We start from the raw sequence: 12,413 nt of genomic DNA, 5'->3' as shown, positions 1-12,413 counted from the left end.
GATCAACGTTATTTTTTATTGGACGCGAATACGTTTAAATTTATAATAGTAATAAAAGGGGATTCTCTCAAGGAAGAAGTTTTCTACCTTATCCGCCGAAGGTACAATAGATCTAAAAATCTTTCAAAAGGGATTTATATTGCAGACGATATATCTGAAGGGAACACTAATCGGTGCCGGCGCGAAGGGCGAGAGAAAGTGGGCCGGAGTTTTCGAATCGTAAGTTTCCTTGCGCTCAAGAAATTTCTTATATAAATTTAGCAAGAAAAAAGTGATACGACAAGTTTTGAAGGCGTGCTTACCCGGTTGAACTTTGACGAAATGATATTTATGCGAGTCCATAACCTCTTTACGTAGCCCGTGGAAAATTCAATATGGCGTGTTTGACGTGCTTGATAAGATTCGACGTGGTTGCTTGTCCTATGTTGAGCTACGTTTCTCTCCGTTATATAAATACTTGTGCCGAAAACAATACGTATCCTTATAAATTTCACGGACTTGTCACAATTCCAAGAGGTTATGAGACAGAGATCTTGTAAACGCGCATCCTAGGCACAGTGTATAAAGAGGTCGTTCGTGGACAGAACGAGTAGAGATCAGCACGTTAATGATGCAGGAAATTGCTCTGGCAGCCTTCTCCGTAATTTCGAGTTTACTCATCGTTTTTGGTCTTATACTTCTTGGTAAGGACAGTGGATAGTATTGATGCATTTGATATAATTGCTGTTGTGCTAACAATGCACTCGTCACATTCCATTCTTGTTATCCCAGTCAATGTCACAATGTTAGGATACAGTTAGGATTTTATGATATAGTTTTATACATTATTATAGACTCAGCCGTTGCATTATTCTTGTTTACAGGTTGGTATCTTGTTTGGAAGTTCTTCCTGTCCAGATTTAGATTCGTGAGAGAACTTCTTGGTGGTATGAGTGAGTCTTCGTCAGTGAATGATTTGAAGAACGGCAGATCTCGCATGAAAAAGGTGCGTCGAGACTAAGGACGTTCCTACAGGAAGAAATATAGAATTGTATTTGATTGGATAAATAAGGTGGAGGAAGATTTATGTACTACGAGTTAAGTAGCAAGAATTCATCATGTCTATAAACATACGCTGTGCATCGACAGAGGATCTTCTCAATATTCAACATTGCAATCTGCAGTGTTTGCCAGAAAATTATCAGATGAAGTACTATCTTTATCATGCGTTATCGTGGCCACAATTGAGTTACGTAGCAGAGGATGAAAAAGGACGTATAGTAGGTTATGTCTTGGCCAAAATGGAGGAAGATTGCGAAGACAATCCCCATGGTCATATTACAAGTCTGGCTGTGAAGCGTTCCCACCGTCGTCTGGGAATTGCTCAGAAGCTTATGAATCAGGCCTCTAGGGCAATGGTCGAGTGTTTTGGAGCAAAATATGTTTCCTTGCACGTGCGACGCAGCAATAGAGCTGCCCTCAATCTGTACACGAGTAGTCTACAATTTGAGGTGTCGGAGGTGGAACCAAAATATTATGCTGATGGGGAGGATGCATATGCCATGAAGAGGGATCTAAGTAGTTTTTATCAAGAAAAAAATGCAGCCAAGGAGAAAGTGAACAAGGATGGTACTCCTCATATGCATACTGGCAGATGTTGCGAGCACTCCTAGTCACGCTTACAATTCATTAAATTACATAAACAATGTTTTCTTGACACTAGGTACACTACTTCTTAAATGCAAATTTGATTATAGCCAAAACTGTATATGTTTTATATAGTTACATTATGTGAATCAATTCTTTGAATATAATGGCAACAGAAAATTTTAAGTTTCTTAATAATTTCCTTCAACAATCACATCACTTGCTGTAGCTAAGCATACACTATAAAGATGTATCGTAGCCACATAAATAAAATTAGTTACGTACAAGCGCAAGGTAAATATCCAAATAGTTATCTCGCAGTGATGCTACTTAAAATCCTTTTTTATTTCATCGGATAGTCAGGAATGATTATTCCGCGTTATAATTCCTGCACGATATCCACGTGCAAGTATCCTGCCATACAATGAGCATATCATTTGCATTGGTGTGTATACATATGTCTGTCAGTTTCTTCGTTTACAATAGTAATAAGTAATAATTCATATTATAATACATATAAATACGGCTATGTACATAGTAACGCTTTTAAAATAATCTAATTCAGTCCGAAAGACTTGTACGTGTCCTCCACATTCGTTTCGAGTCCGAGGATATAAGCTGCAGTGCCGAAGATGAGCATTTCATAGCCCATTTAAAGAAACAACCTCCAGGATACGAGTTCTCCAGTAATCCAGAAGATTACCTGGACGTTGTTACAGTCAATGCAATATATGCTTAATACATAATTATACTTCTTATGTACGTACCAGGAACATAAGACGCCAGTGTCGCTGTTCGAGCATTTAAAAATCATTCTCTAGCTCGATCGGTACACATGCTTATTGTTAGACGCACGAGGAGCTTACAGACAGAGCACTTGGAATACTTTTAAACTTATAGCACAGTTTGAATTTGCCGCGCACAAGGCAAGCAGTCCGATTGACTGATACGTGAAACGCGGGCTTTTTAAGAATGCTTCGTCTCTAAACCCATCTTAATGTCTCTATTAAGTTTCGCAATATTACTACGTGTTGCTTGGATATAAATATATAATCATAAAAGTTCGATATGAGCCGTGAACGCTAAGCACCTATTGGGATCAACTAGTATACCTTGTTAATACATAGACGTGTATATATAATCGTATATGCTGCGGTACACAACTGCCCGGTTGCCCGTGGTATAAGTATTGTACAAAATATTCAGCAATTGTAATTTTATAATACAAATATCTCGATGCTTCAATGGCTCGCTAAATAAATAGCTGTCTATTGCTAGGCGATTCGAGGCCCGTCCCATATGTGAATAACACGTAAACCAAGGATACGCAACATATGTACGATACATCACTTGCGTTTCCACAACGCGTTGCTTCTTCTTTAATACTTGTTAGGTATCAGTGGTGATCACGAAGATCTATGTTTTTAAAGTCAAATTAAGTTCGCGCAATTAAATTATAATTTTCATGAACGATTTCAAACGCTCGCTTGTTACCTTGAAATTACGTAAACTGAGTGAGAGTCTCATGAGATCCGAATTGCGCATACAAGTAACATCCGGAATGTTTAATCAAATAACATCAATTATCATCAACATAATTAAATGTCATTAAATATAAAAGCGAAGGAAGAAGCAATACGGTGGTCAGCAAATCGCAGGAAGTAACCCTGACTTAAACAATCAAATGATAATTGAATGATAAGTTAAGGAGGGCAATTAAATCAATCTTTTACCTTAAATTCATTTCGGTGAATATCAATGACTTGAGGATGACTTATCAAATGAGGATCAATGATCTGACATTGATCTGAAATATAGAATTCAATGCTGTATACAATTCCTTGGTGCTCTTCCTTTTTATCTGAGCTTGGAGTAAATGACTGGACCTTTATTAATCAGGGACTTTGGAAGTTTGGATTATCAGCAGTATTCTAAAGTCATCATCATCATTATCGTCAAGGGGCTGTTTGTCGTCTAGGGGACGACGCAAGTCCATATAAAATTTAGCCGCCAGTCAAAAAGGAGTATGCAAAAGACTGAATGTAAAAAGCTTCGTATAAAAGGTTGGAAAGATTCTTTTGATATAAAAAGGAAACCTTTGTTATCAGTGTTCTGGTACAGATTCATTTGAAACTAAGATACCAACTAAAGTTGGTTCTACCATCGAAATCAAACGTATGGTCTTACTTTAGTTTGCGCACCAGTTCTAATATAACCTGCAAAGAATTTTCATCAATTGTTCTCCTGGTCTATATTCGTTATTTAATATTATGTTCCCCTCATTAAAAATGGGCTACCTACGAACGACATTGCTACACGCTTCACTATCAATGACTATGACGCATCTACCATACCGGAATACATTACAGCGACAATTTGATTCTCTTTACTTATTCAGTCCCCCATTAATCATTCGTTAATTACTTCGTTTCTTTTTTCTTAATTCCATTTCTTGGATTAACACCTACAAATAGGTACGTACCTATACGTTATAATGTTTTGGCAATAGCAATGCTTCCTTCCCTTGGAGAAAAAGCTACACCTGGTCCACGGAGAAGATACACTTAGTTAACACGCTAGCAAAAAAGAACGCGTGCTACCACAGTGAACAAACCATCGCGCGGATTGGCTCATTAAAATCTCAATCAAAGAGCGTCGCGTCTTTTGTTTCCCTTTTCATAACTATGAATTTCTTTCCACTAGCACTGTAAGGTTACGTTAAGGTCTACCTCAAATGTCTACGACTACCTCTATTACACAGCGGAAGAATATATGTCTGCATTTCGTACTCGGTATTCTCTATTCTGTATTTACTGGTTGAGGTTGATCGTAGAGAATTGCCCAAAATGTCTTCGGGTCCTTCCCGTTAAGTTATCCCTGTTGCTGGTTAATTTGACTCTCATCAGGGTTGTTGAGCTGCGTGAATCATAGCGACTTTAAGATCCTTCGCGAGATGAGAGACGTCTACGACGCTATCAACCATATCCTGGACGGCGGCGACGCTTGGGAAGAACTGTGCTGCTTGTCTAGTCTTGGAAACAGTCTGAGCGAGGGCTTCGCTCAAAGCATTGGCGCATTGAAGCACCCTTGTTTTAACGTCGTTCCTCATCACGTTTCTGTGTACAGTGTCGCCGATGTGTACCAGCCTGTGTGCACTGAGGACAACGAATTTCCCGTGCGCGAGAAACACCTGTTCCATGTTTGAAAAAATAAAAAATAGGTTCATTGTTGCGATTACTCAAAGAGAGAGAGAGAGAGCGTGAGAGAAAGACAGTGTGGAGAGTCTAAAGCGGCGAGGACGAGGAGAAAAGTATTCGAAGATGCTGGAAGGTAGGATCAACAAAAATGTGAATAAAAAAGGGGAAATGAGGTTCACCTTGGGTGGCTGATTGTGCTCGACAGTCTGCAGAAAGGCGTCAATAGCGTGCGTGAGATGAGTTCCGTGGGTAATGACCTGAGCAGCATAGAAGGCCAGCAAGTGCTTGTCGTTCGGGTCCATAGGGATGGGCATGGAGGATGGTGCCTGGATGGCGGCATTATCAGCCTCAGTCACGAGGAGATCGTAGCTGGATCGAAGCTCTGGTGGAAGAACTGCCCTCAATTCTTCTCGTTGCTTCGCTACAACCTCCCTCGAGTCTAGGTTCACGTAGTCGTAATCCTCTCCAGCTGCGCTATTGTTCCCGCTACTCCCGGTGGAGATGATCGAGGACCTCTTGAATAGGAGTGTAGAATTTCCCTAAAGAAATCCAGATGAGTGTGGTCTTCCTATCTATAGCTGGACATTAGATATTCTGCCGTATTTTATAATTCCTTCTAGCTTCCCTTTTACATTGTCTTACCTGGATAAAGCTTGCGACCTGACGAACGTCTTCTGTGAGGGCTCTGGCACAGGCTATCAACTGATCCAGAGGATCTGGTTGAACGGTAGGTAAAAGGGATGGCGGTGAATAATTTGTAGGAGTCGGTGTGTCGCCACCGCCGCGACACAGTTTCGTAGCGTCCCACTCCATGGCATCCAGTTCACCAGCTGCTTCCTGGACAAGCTTATCGGAATCCCTGAGGGCTTTAACCAAGGGCCTGAGTTTAGTGGCAAGCCCCTTGTCCGGTGCCTTGGCAGCATTGCCCAAGGTACCTAAATGGATAAGACGTAATTAAAATCAACTCTATAACTATATCATAATCCGATTAATACCTTCGGCAAACTCAGCGAGATCATGAAGAGACGTCCTTAACCTAAGCGCTGCCAGCCTAAGATCCATAAGCGTAGAATCCAGCCTCTGTCGCGTCCTCCATCCTGGACTCACGAAACCAAGCAATCTAGTAATGGCAGCGGACGCCTCAGCTTGCAGCCTCTGTAAGCCTTCCAGGGCAGAGTCCAGCTCCAAGGGAAGTTCCTTACTAGGAGGTACATCGTATATCTTCTCTCTCTGTGGAGGTGGCGGTGTGGGAGTCTTAGGAATAGGTGTATTGTGTCGTGAAGGTACAGTAGAATTTGGTAGTCGAGCACGAGGAACGTCGTAATCCGGAGCAGCAAGGCTCGACCTGAAAAAATAACCGACACATAAATAAATAAAATTTCCCAAAAAATTCGAAAAACGTTCATCAAATTCCTTTATAGGTAAACAGTTGCGTACCTATTGGAACCACTGAGGGAACCATCATTGGTAAGGCTGGAGGCTGAACTGCTTGGTGTAAGCGGTTGCAATGGCCTGGGTACGTCATAGCAGTCCAAGGGTGTCATGCCATTGGAATTCGACGTGCAGGAAGTAGGAGCCCTGGGAATATCGTAGCAGGAAGGTGCGGGACTGGGACTAGTAGCTGGAGATGGAATAACGGGAATAGCTCGTGGAGGAACGTCGTAACAATCACTGATATCTCCTCCACTGTCGACGGAACTCCTGGTGCCAATAGAGCTGCTGGTGTAACGTCCTAAAAATGTTCAACGATTAGGACCCCTGCTTAAAATATGAGCTGTACCAAAAAAAAACTTTAAACGAGAAATTACAATTAAATTTCCCATCAAGAGCTTGTCGATCTGACAAAACTAATCTTGGCAGAAATTACAATTGAAAAAAGAAAAAACCAATAAGTTCACCTGTATGAAAGTGCTCGGTACATGAATTGGCCAAGGGTGAATCGTGCCTAGAGGATGGCGCCGGACTGCCTCGACTTGCAGGCAAATCGTAGAGATAAACATCACCACATTTTTGTGGCGTCACCACCTGCCAACAAAAATAACCAATTTCCTTATTTCATTGTACCAGAACGTCATCGCGCCGTCATAATTAAAACACGAGCTAATTAAATTGACAAGAGCCAAGTAACGTCGACAAAAATATCTTCATAGAGGCGTAGCCGGACAGTCCCAGCGACTCGAACGCAGATGCTTGACAAATTTGAGTGTTCATTGAACAAAGTAATAGGGTCTTAACATCCTGTCAGGGAATATGTGGGTCAGGTTATCGATGAAAGATAGACCCCGGCTAGAAATGAAAGATCTCAATCTACGTGAACCACACCCAGGTCAGCCAATGAAAAAAAAAAATCTCCGCCAATATCAGAGTTACTTTTAATCATTCAACTATTTCATTTCCTCAATATGAATTAAAACGCATACAAACGTCATGTCCGTCTCTCCGTCTATATGAATAGGATTGTACTATGTGCTGATTGTAGTAAAACTCTTGTGTAGTAGCTGGCGTACGTAGTACCGTAGTAGCGGTACATAGTAGTAGTAGGTAGGGGATAAAGGGGAGGCATAGGAGAATGGGAAGACGGGGCACGTCGGTCGATACGGGCGTCGCGGCGCTACCAGTCGCTACCGCGAGAGGCGTAGGACCGGCGAATGCATAAGAGGACGAAAACATCAACCTTGTATATATATATATATTCACGAATGAAGAGTAAGAGAGTAAGAACGTAGAGAGAAGGACGCTGGTATCCATAGAAACGAGGAGAGGAGTCTGATTGGTTGATACGCTGGCTAGCTAGATTTCTGTCTGGCATTTTGCCATCCTGAGGAAATACGCGGAATTCTCGACTGTTGTATTTCAAAAGAGTTTACTAATTTCACCATTAAACATCCATCGAGGTCGCCGTGTGAAAGATGTCAAGTCTATGCAATAACGAAGAACGAATTAGTTGTATGCACTCTAGCTTAAAGACGGAGAGAAATATAGAGAGAAAGAGCGCGAAAGAGAGAAAGAGTGAATAGAGTACAGTAAGGGAGGAAAATATTTCCCAGCTTGTATCACAAGCAGAACAACTTTTCTTCCATCTGGTACTGGCGAGTAACATACGAGCTGCAACACTCGGGCGCGTCTATCCCACGCAAGCAACTTTTGCAGTTCATTGATACCACAGCCGGTCTCTGACTTGTTGCAGCCCACGTGTTCCTTTCCCTCCCTTCACCAAATCATTCATATGTTTTATCATATAAATATTATAGCGACACATATCTATATACATATATATACAACAGGGCAAAACTCATGCCTCGGAGTGACGCGAGCATTCAAGGAGTGCAGTCCTGGCATGTCGCTACGCACTATTTGAATTCGCGCAAGAGAATGTCCAGACGCGAGCTATTGTAAGAGTCAACTATTTTCTTACCCCAGTCAATTGTCCCTTTACGCGAGAATAATTGACACGTGTGGGTAAGCAAAGAACGCGCGGAGAGTGCGGTATTTGGATTTTGTTGAAAATTCGACGAATCTCAAGAGACGTGGGACCTCGAGGGTCGGTACTCTTTGAGAAAAAAAGTCTCGCGTTACATTCCACGAGGATGACTATCCGTCTGCTCCCAACTTTACCTCCCCATTCACGTTCCTGAACTTGCTCTTCGTTTTAAGCTCCCGCTCGGAACCTCAGCAGGGACGGCACTTTGCACTCGACACTCGATACAGTCGACATACAGTGGACATTGTCTTTCTCTACGTACCCAGGAATACATATAAGGATACTTGGTCTTCGCTGGGCTCCTTCTACGGTTACATTCGACACTCTTTCCCTCTTTCTTATTTCTCGCGTACATCCTCTTACACAGAATGCGGGATGTCGACTCGTCAAAGGGAAGGCGTGCATGAGACAGAGATGGAAGTAGGACCGTGAGACGCGTGGAAGCGAGAGAGACGACGGACCACGAGGCCGAAAGATATAAAAACAGGAAGTCACAGTAGCAACTGGGAAAGACAATGAGACATCCTTAATTACAGCGTCGAAAAGTCTCGAGTATAGATAATCAATTGTCAATGTAACAAATCGCATCGTCAACAAGTATGCGTGATGTTATTTAGATAAGGTATCGGCCGACGCTATTTGATTTTCAATTCGTCGTATCCTTATAGCCTACGAGAGCTTTGGAATCTTCACGATTTTCCTCCTAGGCGGCGACACCTTTGCGAATGTATACGGAGAACTTACGGCGGCTGTCATACTACGAATTGTCAGCTGTTGCGGCCGTAACTCAGGACATTTTTAATATTCACTCCCGACGAGTCAACGTCGTAGCGGTTCGAGAAAGCAGATTTGATTAGATCAAGCAGATAAGACGATTAATAAAAATAAAAAGAGGGTAAACAGTATGTGTCAAGGAAAGAGATGACTCACCTTGTTAGGCTGAACGTGCCAACTACGTCGCTTCCCGTGTTTCTGTAAAGCGTCCGAGTCCGTGAGGGTAAGATCAGCCCTGCTGCCAGTCAAACAAGCCCCGCTGTCATACTGCCCGACTAATAACCTCAGTCTGTTCCCAGGACAGATGCCCTGTCACATGGAAAATGAGTAATTATCGGCTTTGCTGTTGATTAAGGATAATTATTACGAAAAATTCTTGGTGACGTCAGTGACGTCATCGTGCATGATGCCGGTTACCGATTTCTAAGAACCGGCACGAACAAGCACAAACCTGGCAAAATGAAAGACCGATGGGGGTGGAGGGGAGTAAAAGAACACTGGCCGAAGGACAGATGAGTGGGGCGGATGAAATGGAGAAAGAGAGAGAGAGGGACGGAGGGAAAATCACGTGCCACGCAACATTACGAAAATAACCAAGTATATGCAGGATGCGGAGAGAGCGCAGACTGAATTTGGGCACTGCACTCTTACAGAGTAATACACAGCCCCGAGAAAGTTTACAATTCCTTTCAATGGAGTCTCTTGTGGTCTCAAGATACACAGTAACGGATCAGGTTGAGATCAGGATGAGTGCTTGTAGTAAATAAAGGAAGAGAGTGAACAAGGCGATTGCATCAGTAGAATGTCTTTGTTCCTGTCTGGCAGGGACAGAGAGAAACAAACACGTAATAAATAGGGAATAGAGAAAAATCATGACACGTTCAATCACTGACTTGTCTGCCACGAAGAGCGCAGAGCCACCAGCCTTCGAGTCCTGCAGTATTTTGTTCGAGGACGGTGAGAACGTCTCCCTTGCGGAATGCAAGCTCGTCCGGAGCTTCTGCTATGTTGTCGTATAGCGCCCTGGCCTTTACGCATTTTTGCTGAAATTAACAAACACGAAAAAGCTGGTTAACGTCATGGACAATACTCAAACTGCTTATTGACAATGATATACAACGATGATAATGTCCTAAGTATCAACAATAAATTCAAGTGTACCATGTTAATTAACATTGTAAAATTTCCTTCGCTATTTCTGCACGTACGTATCGCCTAATAGAGCAGCCTTCAATTACTATGACTTGTGACTTGCTCCTCCCTCACTCGCCGCTGCTCAATTTAAATTGATAAAGGCTCCGCGAGTATGACCGTCTATTTCTAGAGTCTAAACGCCGCCAGCAATTCTCATCCTCGAGTTTACGTCTCTTACGGCAATAACGGAGAATGGACCCATGGTAACCAAGTAGAGTGAGAATATTCTTGCAACGACACTCGAGCCTAATCAAACTGCCTTGATATATAATACGGCTCCTTAGATTCGCGTAAACACTTCACTTCTCGAAAAAGCAAGCACAAGCAGTCTCTGACATTTTTTGCACTCATCCCAGCATCCGCCTTAGTCCAGATCACCAGGAGCATATCAACGTGCCAACATAATAATTCCAATTGCAATTGCACTTGAGCGCATTCCTGTCTGCGAGAGACGAGGACTTCAGCAATTTAGCCTCGCTGGTGTATACATACATATTATCTTTAGACTTCAAGTGGAGTTTATTGACTACATGAGCAACGCCTAACGTCCGAATTCGAAGATGCTTCCACTTCACAAACAAGAGCATCCGTTTATTCCTGCAGGTGGCATACAAGATTTGTCATTCACTTAATTGCCTCGTCCTAGTTATAGATAATTAACAACTTTATCATCGCCGACGTACGCTTACACGATTACGAGCAGGTATCTAATCGGTGATTGCGAGTAATTAGCGACTGGCTGATTATCCGTCCACGAACCTGAATCATTTCCCAAGAGTCTCAACAGTCCTCAACTCAACACGGTACTCTCGACCATGACACTTTACTCAACAGAGGCGGAGCTTGTCCTATTACGGCCTTAGATATTTCAAGTGTAAGATTTGTAGAGTTCAACACATGAACACGTCGCCATAATCGGGCAACTTTGTTAGGATGATATCACGACAAGACTGTTGCATTGTTATCGCTTATCAATATATTATCTGTATCTAATTCTATGTACGTGGCATCATATATACCTGGCTCAGACATGTCGGTATAATGTCAGGAGTCTGCGGTAACATCTTGACAGTCTTCTGTCCCCGGGCGATCCTCGCGTCAAAATGGAACGACCTGCCACGAGACCCGGAGCATAATAGCCAGCGAACGCGGTAGCAACACCGTGACAGCTTTCACTGGAATTATCGTACACAACACGCACGCACGCACTCACGTGAACGCTTTTAACACTTTTTATACGGATTGTATTTAGATGTTCTGCGATTAAGGTACGAGGGCAACGCGAGCTGGATAGGACTTTCGAGGACGATTGATTTTTACAGATTTCCTATTACGACGAAGAACGGAGCATAACCTATCGCTTCACTGGTTATGCGCGAACTGACGAGACCGGGCGGTGTAGCTCGTGTCGAGGACGCACGAGGATTCACGGAAATTCCCGAAGCTCTATCACCCCTTCCCTTATAAAGGGTGTATCAGACAGGGTGATATGAAAAAAACTAGTTGGATAACCGCCTATACACTGGTCTATACGTGCCTACACTCTTGAGTCCCCACATTGGATTCGTGGGTTGGCATATTAACTTGTATAATGAGCAGATATAAATATATATCTTGACTTTAAAGTGAATAATCAAAAATTGATGCCTATTATCATTATAAAATAATATCTACGGTTCTTTGGCTTCTTACAAGAATATTAAAACCATGTGTTCGTTAGTTTCTTAGGGAACATTGTTTTCGGATAAAATCCAAGGAAACATGTTAGTTTTTATCTGATAAAAAATTAAAATACGACGTCACTGGTTTATTATAAAGTATATTTGGCCCTGGCTGATATACCGTATGTAAACGAACCGCGGTTATCCTAGATTCATTCCTATCATAAGATAAATAATCCCTTGCGTTATTGAACGACGGTTTCCAATAATCGAACGACCAAATATCATCCAGTAGCCATCATCATCATTATCATCGTCTACGTTGAGACTATACACGTGTATGACTCCTGCTACGTAGGAGGGGATGACGCGGCGATTGCATTCGCAGAATTAGCAGGCTATCTTCGAAGGTACGGTTAATCGCTTGGAAATGCCGAGTGCTCTGTAACTATATATTAGCAGCTATGACAAGAGAGAACA

The 12,413-nt window shown here is 42.4% G+C and overlaps 2 protein-coding genes across 4 annotated transcripts; one reads left to right on the top strand and one right to left on the bottom strand.

Moving 5' to 3' along the window:
• The first annotated feature begins 82 nt into the window (after positions 1-82).
• LOC107274938 (N-alpha-acetyltransferase 11) lies at positions 83-1,809 on the top strand. Of its 2 annotated transcripts, none has more exons than XM_015754546.2 (2): positions 83-219; positions 864-1,809. In XM_015754546.2, exon 2 carries the CDS (start codon positions 1,098-1,100, stop codon positions 1,650-1,652), a length of 555 nt encoding a protein of 184 aa, XP_015610032.1. In that variant the 5' UTR covers positions 83-219; positions 864-1,097; the 3' UTR covers positions 1,653-1,809. The 2 variants fall into 2 exon arrangements, with proteins under 2 accessions (XP_015610032.1, XP_015610031.1); XM_015754545.2 differs by lacking the exon at positions 83-219 and adding an exon at positions 276-683.
• A 141-nt stretch (positions 1,810-1,950) lies between these two features.
• Positions 1,951-11,704, bottom strand: LOC107274934 (breast cancer anti-estrogen resistance protein 1). Of its 2 annotated transcripts, none has more exons than XM_015754537.2 (9): positions 11,292-11,704; positions 9,972-10,121; positions 9,235-9,387; positions 6,722-6,848; positions 6,261-6,555; positions 5,819-6,168; positions 5,466-5,758; positions 5,003-5,362; positions 1,951-4,816 (listed from the first exon to the last, which is right to left on the bottom strand). In XM_015754537.2, the coding sequence occupies exons 1-9, from the start codon at positions 11,334-11,336 to the stop codon at positions 4,529-4,531; spliced, it is 2,061 nt and encodes a 686-aa protein (XP_015610023.1). In that variant the 5' UTR covers positions 11,337-11,704; the 3' UTR covers positions 1,951-4,528. The 2 variants fall into 2 exon arrangements, with proteins under 2 accessions (XP_015610023.1, XP_024935655.1); XM_025079887.1 differs by lacking the exon at positions 11,292-11,704 and adding an exon at positions 10,240-10,658.
• Positions 11,705-12,413: the final 709 nt, after the last annotated feature.

The sequence above is a fragment of the Cephus cinctus genome, unplaced genomic scaffold (assembly GCF_000341935.2).
Source record: "Cephus cinctus unplaced genomic scaffold, Ccin1 Ccin1_scaffold0123, whole genome shotgun sequence".
In the NCBI taxonomy this organism is placed as follows: domain Eukaryota; kingdom Metazoa; phylum Arthropoda; class Insecta; order Hymenoptera; family Cephidae; genus Cephus; species Cephus cinctus.
This window is presented reverse-complemented; position numbering and strand designations above follow the sequence as displayed.